The sequence below is a fragment of the Dipteris shenzhenensis genome, chromosome 24 (assembly GCF_047967505.1).
Source record: "Dipteris shenzhenensis isolate YYH24624 ecotype China chromosome 24, Dip_SZ_1.0, whole genome shotgun sequence".
NCBI lineage: Eukaryota > Viridiplantae > Streptophyta > Polypodiopsida > Gleicheniales > Dipteridaceae > Dipteris > Dipteris shenzhenensis.
Genome location: NC_141619.1, coordinates 5,790,890 through 5,809,855, shown reverse-complemented (window position 1 = coordinate 5,809,855; position 18,966 = coordinate 5,790,890). Strand labels below are relative to the sequence as shown.

At 43.5% G+C, this 18,966-nt stretch overlaps 1 protein-coding gene across 1 annotated transcript in view; it reads left to right on the top strand.

Moving 5' to 3' along the window:
* HIP1 (HSP70-interacting protein 1) overlaps positions 1 to 18,966 on the top strand; it is an 88,030-nt gene that overhangs the window by 48,993 nt on the left and 20,071 nt on the right. The window contains exon 7 of the mRNA XM_087395332.1: positions 1,997 to 2,137. Coding sequence (XP_087251458.1) covers positions 1,997 to 2,137 — 141 coding nt within the window. The remainder of the gene's footprint in view (positions 1 to 1,996; positions 2,138 to 18,966) is intronic.

Sequence of the window (18,966 nt, the reverse complement as noted above, 5' to 3'; positions counted from 1 at the left end):
TTTTAGTTGTATATACACCATATGGAATGCAACCAGATTTCCACTTGCCACATATCTACCAGTCTCTCTTAGAATGATAGCGAATAAGAGCATGAAAAGCCAACTCCTGACAATATGTTTATTATCCATCAGTACTCGCAGACATAACAAACTCGATATCTTTTCCTTTGTCCAGTATTCGAAGAACTTTTCCATGACAATATTGCTGGCATCTGAAATCCCTAGTACTTGAAAAAGTTTGTCTCAATTTTTCGTTTCAAACCTGGACTGTTTCCATACATCAGAGAACAGGTGCTCATGCTAGGGGACTAATGAGAATATTAGGAGGTGCTTTGCTTAGAAAGTAATTTTTTTTCCTGATGTTATAATTTCATTTTATGGCATTATCTAAATATCTACCCCTCGGATGAAGCTGAATTGCAATACTTGCCACCGTACCTCACTCATATAAGCAAAACGTGGATCAAGCTTTGAGCATGTGTGAATGTCACATAGGCGAACATTCATTTGACCAAAATATCAATTGAAACATCCCTCACAGTAAAGGCAGGAGAGAGAGAATGCCATGCAATAGTTGGTAGGATGCAGCAATTATGCTAGAATCAGCAACAACAGAATGAAAATGGACTAAGGAAATGATCTAAGGCAGTATGCAGATGAAGAAGAGGAGTTTTGTGAAACCAAAAGATTGGAGCGTATGACCTGCTCAAGAGAGACCCATGAAATCTATTAGGAAATCTTTGCATTTCAGAAGGGAAACAAGGTGGTAAGACTGGTAGCTTGTAGTAAATACCTTATGCAAAAGACAGGGTAGAAGACGAGGGAAAACAAACAATAAGACATATAAGGGTAGGTTTATATCAAGAATGAAGTTGAAGACCTTGGATTCACAAGTTCTCCTTGCAGAGATGCTGAAATGCTGAGGATAGAAGCAAAAGGCATGATAATCCTGAACAATATTGTAGGGAAAGGTTTCCCAAAGGAGTGTTGGTTTAACAAAATACATCTTATATTCAAAGGAAGAGACAACAAAGACACAAAAATTTACAAAACAATCATGTCATGATGTGATGGGGCTATCATTGTAGCTAGCCCGTGCTAGGTCCCTGTTGATGTCCTCAAATATAATTGATTTTGTCTCTGTCATTTGTTAATGTTATATCCCAATTTGAGTCCATTAAAAGAGTGGCTGCAGCAGATCATCCAAAGCTGATGAAGCTATTAAGCCTTGTGCCCTGCTTTTGTGTCCAATCTCATTCAGTTGTTAAAACTTTCTTTTAGGGCATAACGATATTTGTTTGAAGGGAGTTAATGCGGCTATACAAGTTTGGCTGTTGTGACACGACTAAAACGTATTTTATGATATCTAATGTCATCTTTAGCACTATTTTCTGTGCTTTTCTTGGTTGTACTCAGTGTCTTGCTGTTCTTAGGCTGTTGTATATCGCATTTGCACCTTGCTATTCTCTATGCGAAGCTGTGCTGAGAATGATTATTCAAAAGATTGGGCACAGCAAATGGTTCATGCATTGCTGAGGAACCTATAGATTGTCTGTTATTCTTCCTGTTTCTCAGTTCTTTTAGCGTTTGTGCGTTTCTGCTTCTCTACCTCCCTGATTGTCAAGAAGTGAAGAGAATTATGATGGTTATGGCATGCACTAGCTGTCATACGCCTATGTAGGTTGAATGCATTCCCTCTTGTATTGCTGCTTTGCCTATCTGGACGAAGAGAGATGGTTGTTCATAAGGGATATCGAATTTCCAACTCATTTCTTCAAAAAGAATTGTATGGATGTGAAACCTTTAAATAAACATAGGCTCTGGTGCGGAATCTTTGAAATCCAAAATACACACTACGAAAATCATCACGTTTGGCAGTAGTTTGAAGGTTCAATTAAATGTTCAGGGTTGATTGTCTGATGACGTTTCTTTCAATTGAGAGCTCTTTTATTTTTAATGCTTATACCTTTTTTTTTTCGCTGACCTGTTTTTTTAGATCAACCCAGACTCTGCCAAAGGGTATAAATCAAGGGGGCAGGCCTATGCTTTGCTAGGATGCTGGGAGGATGCTGCAAAGGATCTTCACCTAGCTTCGAGGCTTGATTATGACGAGGAGATTGCTTCTATTCTGAAGAAAGTATACACATTCAAACCTTGCATTTATTTGTTTATTATCTTTCAGTGATGTTAATGGTTTATCTCAATGACTGACTTCATTGCTCCATATCTCTTGTTCAGTCTGCGGTACCAAGAATCTAACACAAGGGGGCAATGGGGCATCGCAATTAGCTTTTAAAATCTGGCAGGAAAGGATAAAAAGTGACTACAAACAGGATAACTCAAGAGCTTGCATATTGGAGCACATATTTTAATCGTAGTACATCCCCCAAAAAAGAGAGTAGTACATGCAATACCTCATTGAAACTGATGGAAAGGGATGGGAAGTTTGGATACGTATGGTAGTAATCTCTTTGACATGCCATCCTCTTAAGTGTTTTAGTGGTGTGGATTCATCTGTTGATGGTGTGTATATATGATCTGTGGGATGTACTGTCAGTTATAGGTTATGATTTATGGTTCAGTAGATCTAAGGGATACGACATCAAAGGATAGGGGATCAAATATAAACTCTTGATCAATGCAAAGATATAATGGATGAGATTGAAAGAGGAGGCGGGTCAATTTCAGCCATACATCAAGCAATAGGTCCAGGGGAGGAGATGAGATCTGGGCCATGGATTTTGCAAGATGATAAGGAGAAATCCAGAGCCACCTGCATCGGCCATTGGCAATCCCATAGTGCAGTAAGTCAAAGGAAAATGTTGTCTGCCAAGAACAGCTCGCAAGACACCACTGGGCAAAACTGGCAAAACTTCTTGTGCAAATGGAAGGGATTTTGCAACTGGTAGCTGCTTTGGGAATGTCTGCGTGGCTATCTCTGGGTGGTACGGCTGAGACATTTGTGTGGCTGTCTAGACCTACCTGACATCTGGGGAGGACGAACCAATAGTAATGAAAGGGGCAGGCCGGGGATCGGGATCCAGGACCAAAAGGGCTTGGGCTATGGTCTTCTCCCCCGAGGTGTGCCCTTGTACTTGCTTGGCCAGTGGCTTTGCCTCCTTGTGTTAAGTAAATCGGCATACGTGCCTTGTTTTTAGGCACATGCATGTGCTGGAATGTTATGCAATGTGAAAGTTATGGGTGTGTGTCACCTATTGGATGAGGTCTACATGCAGTCACATGTGGGCAGCAGATGAAGCATGCACGATTGCATATGTGTGCTAGAAGTTGCATGCAGTCGTGTGTGGATAAGGACTGCATGCGGTCTCGTGTGGCACTTAGGTTTGTCTTTACTCCAGTGTGGAGCTATGATGGCTGCTTATTTAGCCAAACTCACAATTGAACCCCCAAGGGGGCCCTTCTATAGGCTTAAGGCTGAGCCAAACAGCAGACTTTTACTACGGACTGGTTGACCCCTTTTTAGATTTCCTGCAGACAGCCGACCTGGCCAATTCCTATAAATGGGCCCTAACCTGCCTCAAACTGCTACGTGTCCATTTCGCCTCTGCTGCACCTGTTTACTGGGCTTTCCTGCACTGTCCCGACCTGCTGTACACGTGAGGATCTGCTCCAATCTGTACCAGTCTGTTGCACTGTCTGCTCCAGCTTTTCACAGCACATTCCAGATATTGCTTCGACCTGCAGAAGTCTCTCAGACATGGCGCCTGACAGCCGCATGTCAGCCTTGATCCCTGCACCTCTGTTTTGTACTGTTCTGACCAACAGATCTGCTCCAGACACTTACAGGGTGCTGTACAAATCCTTGCTGCTGATTGCAGCCTTGTTTGCAGGCCCAGTGACAACCAAGTAAGGCCCACATGGCAGCCTGCATGCTGCCCATGTGGCAGCCCTGCTTTCTTCCTTACCATCTACTGGTACACCTCATGCTCCCGGAGCCTAAAGAGGGGAGCTGGGAGCTACCAAAGATTGGATTGTCAACGCCTGAGTTTTTTAGTAGAATAGTCAGTATTCGGAATATCACATTTGGCTACTTCCCGTAAGGGGAATGTTAAGTCCCCATATGCTCCAACCACCCCCATCTAAGAGCTCACACGTTGGTTAGACAATGAAAGGATCGGGCGTTTGGCTCACCTCCTAGCCATAGACTCGGAGATTCCCCCGAGCTGAAGGTTTAGGAATACAATACCATGGCATCTCATACTACTGTGACACACCTCAAGGGTGTTATGTTTATATCCAATTGAACATGCTGACATTGAGGAGTTTAGGCACTGCAATGAGTGATAGCGAAATAATGACGGTCAAGCCACTTACGTAACCTCAGCTCTTGTGGCTGAATTTAGTGGGGCTTTAGTAATTTTGCTAAAATTGCCTTTATACTTGAGCTAATCGGTCCTTAGCGCAAGGATTATTTATCCTAGCATATACCTTTTATGCCTAGGTTAATAGGTACTTTCCTCTGCAATGTGCCATCTGTTTTAGGGGCTAAAATTCATCGATGCATTGTCTGTGATGCTTCAGAGCATGGCCCCAGATCAAGCCGAGGCATTGAAGTAGATGGGCCATCAAATCGGCCAACAAATTTGTGAGAAGATTGGAAAGGTTGTGCACCTTGCAATTCAGAAGATGTGCAAGCAGCCCATGCTTTCTTTTAGGAGGGACAGCAACCCATTTTTAGGGGGAACCAGAAAGAGGCTAGGTGGTCTCTTATTAGGAAGGATGTGCGAAATGGCACTCGTGAAGACCTCCGCATGTAACTCAAGCGATAAATGCAAAACACAACACTAAAACCCTCCAGTCTGGAATCATGAAATCATGGGTGAAGCCACACGGATAATCCATCCAGCCTTTCTCTGTGTCGCATGAACAAAAGATACATACGTTGAAAGCTCCTACATGCAAATCCACTAAGCCCACAACTCCCTAGATGCATCTAGTTGCCACATGTCATAATTATGAGGCCCTTCCTTGGTACACCCTTACCCCTCTCTTGGAGTACATTTAATACACTTGCCCCTAGGCATTTTCCCTTGTTTGCTGCACCTTGGCCTTTGGCCTTAGATTCATGTAGTCTGTGCCTCATCACCCTCATCAAGGACCTTGAAATCGATTCCTTTGACCCTTTAATAAAGCGCTAACAAATATATTACAAAATTCTGCTCGGTAAAGGAAAATGTCGACCAAGCCTTCCAAGGTCTTGCTATCTCAACTAGAGCATAACATTCCTTCCCTCTTTAGGCATCAACGTCCTTGATGATTAAATACTCTGCGCATTTGATATACGGATTCCCAAGTAACCTCAAATAGAGGTAAACCATGCCATGCAACCAACACCATGGGTATCTTCTGATTGCGTACTTGCATTGTTCCTCGGTCCATATTCTTGGTGGTTTGCGCCCTCTATGATACACAGACATCATGAATAAATGCATCTGCAAGTCAAACAAGTTTAAGGTGAGTGGAAATTTTTTCTAAGAGAAACACAATCCAATTTATAGGCCACCTTCGACAGTATCGGGTGACAACTTAGCACACTCTCTTGCAGTCAAAGACTTCGAGTTTGAAGGTATTTTGAGAAAACTTTAGAAAACTTTTTCTCTTTCCTTAAATTCTTCGAAAGATCTATTTTCATCCACATATACCTTAGCTCTATCCATAGCTTGACGGATGTTAGCTTTCTTAAGTGCAAGCATCTCCCGCATTTGAACAATATAGTTCGCGGCACTAGGCACTTTCTGAGGTATTCCAACCGTGATTGGATTTGCTGGTCTATAACCTTAGTTCAACTCGATTGGATTCATTCTTGTAGAGGAATTTTTTCTATCATTATAGGCAAACTCTAACTATGGTAAACACTTTTCACATGTATGTTGCCTCAATGATACATATGCTCTAAAGTTTGGTTTACTATTTGTGTCTGGTCCCCACTACTCATTCCCAACTCAGTCCTTAGTGCCTCAAACACTGCAGTCCGAAGATGACTGGAAAATTTAACATCCTTTATTGACACTATGGATCTGGGTAGTCCATGCAGACGAAATGTATGTTTAATAAACAAATCCGCTACTTATGGGACACTAACAGACTCCCTAGTTGGAATGAATTGAGCCATCTTGGTAGATGGTCAACCACCACAAGGATAGAATCATATCCACATTGTGTTGTATGTAAATGCTCTCCCATCTACCTGATGGTATCTCCAAGGGATATAAACGGCCAGGTGGCTTTACCTGGTATCGTAGCCACTTTCTTCGGTTCCATTTCCACCCCATCAGGAGTAATAATGAATCCCAAATATTCAAGTTTCACCATGCACAACACAGTTTTTTTAAAAATTCACATATAGACAGGCTTTTCTCAAAGTATCGAACACTTTTCTTAAGTGTTCACGATGCTCATCAATACTTTTTCTGTAAACAAGGATATGGTCAATAAAATGTACTATGAACTTTCTGAACAGACGTAGTAAGTCATTCATAAGCATGACGAAATGGCATTACCAAAAACTCGTAATGTCCAAGCCTGCTTCTGAAAGCGGTTTTATGCACATCCTTGGCTCTAATCCAAATTTGATGGTAGTTACTGTTAAGATCTATCTTGCTGAAACTTATGGCTCCATGTAATGCATCTAGCAAAACATCAATCCGAGCCATCGGATACTTGTACTTAATAGTGATATTGTTCAGTCTCTGTAATCTATACAGAGACGAAAGGTATCATCTTTCTTCTTCTTCAATATCACCGGCGGAGCGAAAGGTGAGAAATTGGGCTGAATCTGGTCCAACTTGAGTTATTCTTTTAGTTGCCTTCGCACCTCAGCTTCTTCAGTAAAACTCAATCTATAGGGAGGCCTATTTATGGGCTCTGCCCTCGGGATAAGTTCAATCTTATCTTATGTTGAACATTCCGCTCTGGAGGCAAACCACAAGGCAACTCATCCCTAAAATAATCATAGAATTCCTCTATGCTTTGATTAGTCATCTCCCTATCTTGGGTAGCATCAGTGCTAGTTGATGGACCATCAATCGACTCTACCGATGCTGTACAAAGAAACAAAAACTCGTCCTGAGTTTTTCGAACTTCCATCAAGGACACTAACTGTCCGTGAGGCAAATCCTTTTCAGCCCGCAAGACATGTAGCACATCGTTCATCTTGAACTGATAAATGTGCTTTTTCTAATCAATGGCTAGATTCTTCTTAGAATGCCAAGCCTTACCTAGGGCTATATCTGCGTGAGCAAGTCTGTTCATTTCAAAGTTTAACTTTTTCGCATAGTCCTGAATCCGAAGTTCTAACTGGGTAACCCTTTGGTCCTATACTTTAGTTGAACTTCCATCTGCCATTCTGATTGTATGTGCATAGTCAGACTAGTTTTTAGTTTTAGCCTCTTTACGAGCTTGGAGTTAATTACGTTGTGTGTTGATGCCGAACACAATGATGTCATGATTGGCCACTTGCCCTTTCATTTGTATCGCTAAAAGCTATATGTTATGTTGCTGCAGGCTTAGATAGAATGTTATCAGGTGCATTATTCACTAACTTAGCATACACTAACACTGGTGCTGACCTCTGAGAAGGTACCGCTAGCTGAATCTTCCTCTGGTCGGCGGCTCTTGGACTTTCCTCTATTTTTTGAGACTACCATCTGAGCGATCTGATGATCTTGTTACGTGGACAAACTTTCCACTAATGAGGTTGAAGGTATCCAAAACATAAGCCGTCTCTCCTCGCTCTCTCTTTTTGTTCTGGGTCAAAGAAGATTTTGACCAAGTTCTGGCTGCCATTGTAGTTACTTTTCTCTTCAATCTATGGTGGTACTTGGTTTAGAAGGAGCCTCTGTTGGCTTTGCTTGCTTGGCTTGGCCACTAGACTGTGAGACACTGCCTTTACTAATCCACTTCTTCTTAAACCCACTCTTTTTTGGGTACTCAAACTACGTCCCAGTCTGCACAAACCCACTTGGCTTATTACCTTTGGCATCTTCTTAGTTTAGGGCTATGGCTATTGTTTTGTCTACAGTGCTTGCATATTTAGCCCGAACTTCCATCTTGATTCTATCATTCAATCCGATAATAACATCCTTTACTTAATTGCACCGATTGAGGAAGAGGTCATATACCTATTACACATTTTCTAAATATATTAGTGTATTCAGCCACTGACAAATTCCTCCAATGAAGGTTTCTATATTGATCCCAAGCTCGGCATGCTTCATTAGGAGGCTAGAAATGTTTTCTAAAGTCGTTCTTGAATCCCTCCCAAGTAGTGGATGCCACACCATCCCTTTGTTGTTTAATCCACCACCTATCCGTTGCCTCATTAAACATATGAGTGGCCTCACGGATTTTCTTCATGTCATTTCTGATTTCACAAATGGCAAAAGCTTCATACCGTTTGTGCAACCAAGCTTCAATAACATCAGAATTATGGTCTGTCATCTGACCAGAATACTTTTTTGGCTTGTAATTGGCAATATTAGGTATCTTAGCCCTCCTAGGCTCGACTGTATGAATATTGGTTTCAGGCTCCATCGGAGCTTTTCCTTTATCGTCTGGATGGTCTTGCAGACATACTATGAACCATTTGTCTAAGTTTGGATTGCCCTACATTGCTTGTAGTTGCTGAGCCAAAATTTGTTGTAAGGCATCCTCTAACAAAGCAATCCTACCTGACAATGTATGGGGATGCTGGGAACGACACCTGCTGTGTCGGCCGGACTCTCGATTCCACGAATCATATGTGAGGCTTCTTCTTCAACCTCCATTGCTATGGCCAGCTGGGCGAGCATGCAAGGGTCCTCCCGGGCAACCTCTGCTAGGAGGGTTATATTCCTTACGGAATGGAGGGGCTCTCCCTTTTTCTCAGAGACTACAACAAGGTTGAGGTGGCATTTTCAGCCTCAACCTTGGTTTCTTTCTAGCTCATTCTAAGTGTCATTGTCACACATGCCGTGCCTTTGGTTTGGTGAACATGGAGGGAAGATATTCAAGCTTGATCTCCGCTCTAGAGTGTTTTTTTTTCTCATGCTAGCATGATGTATTTCCGCTTCGAGCTTGCTCACGCGGGTTTCTTTCATACTCGGAGTGTTGGATATTGGTTGCTCCATCATCATCATCATCATCAACCGTCCATTCAATGCTAGGTATGGCTGCTTTGACATGTGCTAAAGTTTCATTGAAAGAGTCCTTCTCTTTGTACTAGCCTTCAGGTAGTCCTCCCACTCTAATCTTAAGTGCATTGTCACGTCCGGCTGTGTGTTCCTTGATCTCTTCTTGGAGATCAGTTTTATTTCCCTTTGTGTCAACCTCCACAATGACTTCTTAATTGTTTGTACTTTAGTATGATTGAGATATTTAACTGTAGAGAATTGTTGAGGGGTAGGGGGAGACCTTGCAAGCTTCTCAAATTCAGCTTTCAACTCAGCTTTGAAATCTGCAATTATATCCTCATTTGACCCTGTGAGCAGCATGTCATCTACATAAAGAATGATGACCAAAACATCTCCCCCATCCTTCTTGATGCATCATAAAAAACAACCTGAAATTCTCCTCTATTGAGTGAGGACATTGAAAGCATATTCTTCTTAATGCCTGGCACATAGAGAACATCTGAAATTCTGAAATCTGTGCCATCAGTGGATGTGAGAATAATGTCTCCCATTCCACACACTGAATAAGAAGAATTATTTGCACAAGTCACCTTCTTTTTGGTAGGTGGTGGGTGCAGAGATACAAAAAGACTCTTCTTGGAAGTGATGTGCTTTGAAGCACCGCTATCAAAATACCAAGTATTCAGTGTCTCATTGACACTGAGAGAGCCTGCATCCTTTGAAGGATCATAGTTGCAAGTCAAAAAAGCATATGGGTCATTATCATTAGTGGCTGTAGCATCTGAACTACCCACTGAAAAATTTGAAGTGCAAGACAGAAAGGCATAGTGCTCTTCCACAAAGTTGGCTGCAACATCTCCTCCATCATGAGAATGTGGAGCTGATGCATCTGACACAGCCATACCTGAATCCCTTTTCTTCTCTTTGGCTATGTGCTGCTTGCATTCTCCAATATAATGACCATGCTTCTTGCAATAATGACAAATGCCTTTCTTTTTTTGCTTATCTGCATCACCCTTTGCCTTATAAGAGGGCTGTCCTGAATCAGCTTTATGCTGATGTGTGGGCTGATTGGCATGTGGCTTTTGCTGCCCTTTACCCTTGGGCTTGAACTTGGAAAGCATGGCATGCTCGCCAGCCCGGGTTGCCATATTTCTGCAAGTCTGCTCCTCCTGCAACATAAGTCCTATGAACTCGTGAAAAGAGAGAGGATTGCTGCCCCTTCTCAATGACAAATTCAGCGAGGTGTGGAAACCAAGATAGGACTTAGGAAGAGAATTCAGAGTGGTGATGATCATCTCTGAATCGGGAATGACTTCATCAATATTCAGCAACTGTTCCCTCAAGTCATGAAGCTTTGTGAGGTGAGAATTCATGGAATCTTCCTCATCCATATGCATATGGGAAAGCTCTCGCTTCAGAAAGGAAACTCTGGCATCATTTCTTGCCGCAAACATACTCTCTAGTATCTCCCAAGCTGCCATAGATGTCTTGCATGACCGAATGTGAGGTATAATGAACTTCTTGACAGAGAGAGAAATCACTGAAAGAGCTTGTGCATCTCTAGAGTCCTATCTTTCTGCTCTGTTGTGGGAGCTCTTGGAGCGGTTGCTCCAACTACTTGTGCTGCATTTGCACCTCTACCCCTGCCTTCACCTGTAGGAGTGACAGGTGTAGCCACTGTATCTAGTCTTGCTTCATCTCCATTGATAAAATCCCGAAGATGTCTGCCAACCAAGATATTGTGAACCATGAAACTCCACAAGGAGTAGTTGGTGCCATCCAACTTATCCTCCTGTGTGAGAACTCGGAACACCTCATTGGGGTTGTTCTGAGCCATTTTCACTAGATAATCTCAAAAAACACAGCAAACTGACCAAGTAAATCCCTTTTTGGGATGTCAAATGCACAAGTAAAATCTGCAAAGAAAATCTGCCCACAGTGATAAATACTGTCACAACCTATCAAAGGCTCAAAATGCACCTCAATGCTTTGTTGAATGCCCAAAAATCTGCAAATAGAATCTGCAAAAAGTGACAAAATTCTGCAAATTGACTCGTACTGAGTCGAGAACTGCTTGCAAACTTCCAAAATGCTCTTTTACCTGCAAAATTGCAATCCAATTGCAAAAGCCCCAATTTATTGCGGGAAATTGCATACGAAAGAGGGAAAATGATCTAGAAGCCCCAAATGTTGCACAAATTGCACTCTGCCTGCAAAAGCCCTAAATTTCATTGCCAGATTGTAGTGCAATTGCAAAAGCCCCAAAATTCTCCAAAACTTGCAGATCTAGTGCAATGTCTGCTAAAGCTTCAAATGTGCTCCCAAAAGCGAAGCCAAACAATGGTTGAATGCACTATTGAACCTATAAATGAACCATGCCAATAGATGACGAACACCGGACACCTTCAGCTTGCCAAAATCTGCAAGTATAGAGTTGTACAGAATCCTGTACGGATGAACTGTACGGACGGTACTAAAGTTTGTACGGACTAACTGTGCGGACAGTACGGTAATCTGTACGGACTAACTGTGCGGACAGTACGGTAATCTGTACAGATGAACTGTACGGACAGTACGGAAATATGTACGGACGAGTTGTACGATCGTACAGGCGAACTGACACGCATGTACGGGAATCTGTACAGTCGTACAGACGGAATGCGTAAGTGTATGGACAAAAGCAGGTGTTGGTACGGAATCTGTACAGTTGTACGGTCTGTACGGTCGCAATGGAGCTGTATGGATGAACAGGAGTTGGAGCTTGGCGGTGGAGTTGAAATGCGGGAGCTGGAAGCAAGAAGCTGGGAGCAGGGAGCAGGTATGGGAAGGAAGTTCTCTGATACCAAATGTGAGAAAATGCAAGAGAGCAAGAGTGAGCAAGATGGAGAGTTAGCTGAACGTAGTTCACTCCTGAAGTGTACTAAATTGAAGTGACTGAAGTGTGAGTACAAAGAAAGAGAGAAGGGTTTTGTCTAAGTGACAAAACCCTATCTAATCACTAACCGTAGCTAGAGATTAGATCGTGGTTAGGGGGAAAAACCTCTAAGAGGAAAAAGTGCCCCTAACTCACTTATTACATTTCATCGGCCACTGCCTAGAATATATTAATAATTCTAACAGTTCGCGACATATAAAGCTGGAGGTGGTCTAACCTTATGATACGGTTAATCTCATCTTGTGGGATAGCCTCTGGCAGTGCATCCATGCTGTACTGAAATGTGGGGAGTCGGTCCATTTGAATACCATGTTTGGCAAACCAAGCAGATATGAGTGCGTACCATGATGTGCTGCCCCTGCTCTCTTCTAGTTGTCTGGGTGACTCAAGTGCTAGCCTCGGCAATCTCCAACTGGGTAGCTCCCAAACTCTATGGATATATGAAAGATGGCATCAATCTGAAGTGGTGTCATAGCGAACTTTGCCTGTACGGTATCGTGTGGACTGAGGCTTACTCTGAATCATCCAAGATCCCATGGTCAGCTGTAGCTTCTTAAATTCTTCCAATCTGTCGTCGGGAGGTCACACCCCCACGAATGGTGCTGCATACATAGCAGCCGGTCTCACTAGGGTGTCCAAAAGCCAGTCCTTCCTCGGTGGATCGTGGAAGTGAGCTTGGAAGCATTGTCTCTCTAGTCGGTAGGCTAGAGCACCCCGTCCTCGTAAGTCGTGCTGTGGTTGCGTGGGTCATCGTGAAGACTGGTCCTGTGAAAGTTGCCCCCAGGTATGTGTAGGACTACACTATCTCCATTGAGTCCCCTCGGTAAGTGAAGCTTAGTCGATGAAGTACTACTCGCAAGATGTTGAAGATCGTAACCTTGGTCTTCCCAAGGTAACGGTCAGGTCTCTCTCTCTTTGCAAAGCACCTCTAGGGCCTCCAATTGTCTATGTAGTCCGTTTGCGTATGAGGACTATGTCAAATCAGCAAGTAGTGATCCCTCGCCTCCTAGGCGGTCTATGAAGGATGTGATCTCATCAATGTAGAGTCCAAAAAGGGTCGATATGAGGACTATGTCATCCGCATATACTAGTATCTGTATCATCAAATCAGCAAGTAGTGATCCCTCGCCTCCTAGGCGGTCTATGAAGAATGTGATCTCATCAATGTAGAGTCCAAAAAGGGTTGATGAAAGGAGGCATTCCTGTTTCACCCTAATCTGTTATGCTCTAGTCGAGATAGCATGACCTCGGATAGATCGGTGGGCATTTTCTCTAAGATGACCAACTTTTGTAATAATTAATGTGCGTAATTAAATGGTCAAGAGAAGTAACTGCCAAGGTCCTAGGTGAGGGCGTAATGGCATTGACTAGATAGTTCTAATAGGGCTTGGGCCTAGGTGCATCTAAATGTGAAAATTGCCAAGGGGCAATTTGTTTTAAAGGAACTCCAAGAGAGGGGTGAAAAAGGATGCATCTAAGTAAGGGCCTAGAATGTGAACATGTGGCCAGGAACTATCTAGGGAGATGTGGGTCTCAAGGATAAGGATGAGGAAAAATAACGAAGAAATGGACGTAATGAGACGAATCCTATCCTGAGAGTATGGCTGGGTGGATTAAAGGTTTGCCATCGCCCGTGACTGCACTTGCGTAGGAATTAACCTTGGAATGGTGTCACATTTGGTATCAGAGCACAGGAATTCAGAGAGGGTTCGACGGACAGACGGAATCCATGCTGACCTGCGACGTGTTCGACGAATAGTATAGGGGTGATTACGAAATACGACGGTAGGGTGGTTGTTGCCACTGCCGTGATTGCGACGTAGAGATTGGCGCTACTCGTGGACTACGGAGGATCAATGAAAAGAACTGACGGGCTCATCCTCATCTAGACCAAGGCTGTGCGGGAAAGGAAGTCGTTGAGATTGGAGCGATGGGAAATAATCAGGCGCAGCTTCTAGAATAGACCAGCGTCGGAATTGACGATCTAAATGGTTTAACACTTGGTATCATCACGACGAATCAGATGAAGACATGGGATAATCGGAATTGACGAAAAGCCCAGGGAGCATCTTTTCCGTTCGCTTCAGTTTATCGTTTTTCGCAGAGTGGAAATAAAAAAAAAAAAACTGTATATATATTTTCCTTAAAAAAAAAAAAAAAAAAAAAAAACCCAGAAAAAGGAGGCAGTATATATTTTCCTTTAAAAAAAAAATAATAAAAAAATTTCCTTTCAACAAAATGGAAGCAGAAGGGCAGAGTTCAAGGGTGAATCCTAGTGAGTCTAGAGCTCAATCTACACAACAGATGTCACATCACGCAGCACCTACATTGATTGGTAGGATCTCAATATTAGAGGATGCTTTACAGCAGATTATGAACCAGCAGCTTCAGGTGAATGCTGGTCAAAATGAGATTAGGGAGATGGTGCAAGCCTTGTCGGCTAGACCGTCTAGGATTGACAAGGGCAAAGCTCCAGCAGAGCCAGAGCCCAGTGTACATTCCTTAGAGCGCAAGGGTCAAAGTGCCTAATATCGCTAATTATAGACCGGAGAAGTACGCTGGTCGGATGACCGAGCGCAGCTCTGATGTGATCGAGGTTTGGTTGCACAAGTGGGAAGAAGCCTTCGCCATTTGTGAGATTAGATCCGATCTAAAGAAGATCCGCGAGGCCACACATCTGTTTATTGAGGCAGCGGATAGATGGTGGATAAAGCAACAGAAGGATCAAGTTGCTCCAACCACCTGGGAAGGGTTCAAAATTGAATTCAAGAAACACTTTCTCCCACCTGATGAAGAATCCCGAGCTTGGGATGCTTATAGAAATCTTCGTCAGAGGAGCTTGTCAGTGGCAGAGTACACTGACAAATTCAGGGAATGTGTTATGAAAATAACAGACCCTCTCCCTATGTCGGTTCAGTTAAAAGACTATATCTATGGACTGAACGACAAGATAAAAATGGAAGTTCGGGCTAAATATGTGACCACACTAGATGAATCTATAGCAGTAGCCCTGAACTATGAGGATGCCAGAGGTAGGTCTGGTGGATTTGTGCAGGCAGGGACTCAGTATGAGCACCCGAGAAAAGGGGGATTTCAGAGGAAATGGGTTTCAAAGACAAGTGTCTCGCAGCCAAGTGGCCAAACCAAGCAGGTGAAGCCGGTTGAGGGACCAGTAAAGACTAGTACCACCGTTGGGGTGAAAAGGAAAATAACTCCAATGGCAGCCCGGGCTTGGTCAAAGTCCTCATTGACCCCTGAACAAAAAGAGAAAGCTAGGAAAGAAGGATTGTGCTTCGGCTGCCTTCAGCGACATCAGTGGAAGGATTGTCCACTGAATAAAGATCGTCGCACGGCTAATATGATAATATCTGAATGCGACGTAGAAATGCAGGAGAGTCCGAGTGCGGAACATATGCAGATGCAACTGGCGGGACCTTCTCAGAGGTTAGTACCTTGTTTGTTATGTGTATCTGTTGCTAAGTTAGTGACGAGTGCACCTGATAACATCCTATCTAAGCCCGCAGCAACGGGGTATACAGCCTTCAATGATACGGAGTTAATTAAAATGAAAGGGCAAGTAGCCAGTCATGATGTCATTGTGTTGTTTGACTCAGCGTCAACTCACAATGTGATTAACTCCAAGCTCGTGAAGAGGCTGAAATTAAAGACAAGTCGATCTGACTATGCGTATACAGTCAGGATGGCAGACGGAAGTTCAACTGAAGTATGGGACCAGAGGGTTACCCAGTTGGAGCTTCGGATTCAGGACTATACTGAGAAGCTTGATTTTGAAATGACCAAGCTTGCTCATGCGGATATAGCCCTGGGAATGGCGTGGCATTCTAGCAAGAATCCAGCCATTGATTGGAAAAAGCACGTATATCAATTCAAGATGAATGATGTGCTTTATGTCTTGCGAGGTGAAAAAGATATACCTCAGGGACCGTTGGTTTCCGTGATGGAAATCAGAAAGGCTCAAGTAGAGTTTTTATACCTTTGCACAGCATCGGTAGAGTCGGTGGGTGATTCTTCGACTAGTACTGATGTTACGCAAAGTGATGAGATGGCCAAGCTGGCTAATCTTATAACAGAGGAGTTCTCTGAATGTTTTAGGGATGAACTACCTTATAAGTTACCTCCAGAACGGAAAGTTCAGCATAAGATTGAGCTGATCCCGGGGGCAGAACCTGTAAATAGACCTCCCTATAGAATGAGCTTTACTGAAGAAGCGGAGGTGCGTAGGCAACTGGAAGAATACCTCAAGTTGGGGCAGATTCAACCAAGTTTCTCACCTTTTGCTTCACCAGTGATATTAAAGAGGAAAAAGGATGATACGTTTCGCCTCTGTATAGATTACAGAGCATTGAATAATATCACTGTTAAGCACAGGTATCCGATGGCTCGGATTGATGATTTGCTAGATGCATTACATGGAGCCGTGATTTTCAGCAAGATAGATCTTAAGTGCGGCTATCATCAGATCCGGATTAGAGCCGAGGATGTGCATAAAACCGCTTTTAGAAGCAGGTTTGGCCATTATGAGTTTTTGGTAATGCCCTTCGGACTTACCAATGCTCCAGCGACCTTCGTCATGCTTATGAATGATTTACTACGTCCGTATATCGGAAAGTTCGTAGTACATTTCATTGACGATATCTTGATATTCAGTAAAAGTGTTACTGAGCATTGTGAACACTTAAGGATAGTGTTCAGTACTTTGAGGAAAGCCAGTCTTTACGTGAATAAAAAGAAAACTATACTGTGTATGGTTAGGCTTGAGTACTTAGGGTTCATAATTACTCCACAGGGGGTAGAAATGGATCCGAAGAAAGTGGCTGCGATACTAACTTGGCCAATCCCTCAGAGTCTGACCGCATTGCGATCATTTTTGTTAGTACCTGGTCAGAATGATCTCAGGCAGAGAGTCATTCGACAATGCCATGATAGCCCGTGTGCGGGACATCCAGGAGTCGAGAAGACCTATGATCTCGTGAAGCGAGATTTCTTTTGGCCAAAGATGAAAAAGCATATTCATGAATATGTGACACGGTGTTTCTCGTGTCAGGTAAGTAAGGCCGAGCGGGTGAAGCCACCCGGACTTTTACAGCCCTTGGAAATACCACTAAGCAAGTGGGAGAGCATTTCCATGGATTTTATTGTAGGGCTACCTGCAACACAAGGAGGGTATAATTCTATCCTTGTGGTGGTTGATCGTCTAACCAAGATGGCTCACTTCATTCCGACTAGGGAGTCTGTTAGTGCTCCGCAAGTGGCGGATTTGTTCATTAGACATATATTCCGTCTGCATGGATTACCTAGATCCATAGTGTCAGACAGAGATGTCAGGTTTACCGGTCACTTTTGGACAGCGGTATTTGAGACCCTAAGGACTGAGTTGGGAATGAGTAGTGGGGATCATCCTGAGACGGATGGTCAGACGGAGAGAGTCAACCAGACTTTAGAGGATATGCTGAGAGCATATGTGTCATTGAGGCAACATACATGGGACAAGTGGTTGCCATTGTTGGAGTTTGCCTACAATGATCGAAAACATTCATCTACCGGGTTCAGTCCGTTTGAGCTGAACTATGGTTGTAGACCAGCCAATCCAACTATAGTTGGAGTACCTCAGAAAGTGCCTAGTGCCGCGAACTTTGTAGTTCAGATGCGGGAGATGCTAGCACTTGCGAGAGCTAACATCCGCCAGGCTATGGATAGAGCCAAGGTGTATGCGGATGAAAATCGGTCTATAAGAGTATTTGAAGAAGGAGAAAAAGTTTTTCTCAGAATTCCTTCGCACTCGAAGTCGTTGACTTCAGGAGAGTGTGCTAAGTTATCACCTCGATACTGTGGGCCGTGGTTAATTCTAAAGAGAATAGGCAGTGTAGCCTATAAATTAGAATTGCCACAGGGGTGTAAGGTGCACCCGGTTTTTCATGTTTCGCGCTTAAAGAAATTTTTGCATACAGGTGACTCACTAATCGAAGGTGTGGTTTTGTTTCAGGAGATAGAGGATATTGCAAGGCGCAAACCAACCAGAATCCTGGACCGAGGAACAATGCAAATACGAAATCGGAAGATACCCATGGTGTTGGTTGCATGGCATGGTCAGCCTCTATCGGAAGCTACCTGGGAATCCGTATACCAGTTGCGGAGAGCATTCCCAGATTTCATCATCGAGGACGCTGATGCTTGAAGAGGGAAGGAATGTTATGCTCTAGTCGAGATAGCATGACCTCGGATAGATCGGTGGGCATTTTCTCTAAGATGACCAACTTTTGTAATAATTAATGTGCGTAATTAAATGGTCAAGAGAAGTAACTGCCAAGGTCCTAGGTGAGGGCGTAATGGCATTGACTAGATAGTTCTAATAGGGCTTGGGCCTAGGTGCATCTAAATGTGAAAATTGCCAAGGGGCAATTTGTTTTAAAGGAACTCCAAGAGAGGGGTGAAAAAGGATGCATCTAAGTAAGGGCCTAGAATGTGAACATGTGGCCAGGAACTATCTAGGGAGATGTGGGTCTCAAGGATAAGGATGAGGAAAAATAACGAAGAAATGGACGTAATGAGACGAATCCTATCCTGAGAGTATGGCTGGGTGGATTAAAGGTTTGCGATCGCCCGTGACTGCACTTGCGTAGGAATTAACCTTGGAATGGTGTCACATAATCGTGCTCTCAAATCAATCTGATAGGCCTCCTAGGGCACAGAATCTCCCTCTGACGGACTTGTACAGGCTCATCAGCCCCCCAATAGAAGCCCCCATCCAATCCCCGTGGGGGCACGGTCAAAGTGGATATGGCCATGAGTGGGTGTGGGATGGGCCCTCCCTATAACTAGCATAGTAGTGATAGACAAAAGGCTAGGTATGAGTGGTCAGCACCCAGTGGGGGGGGG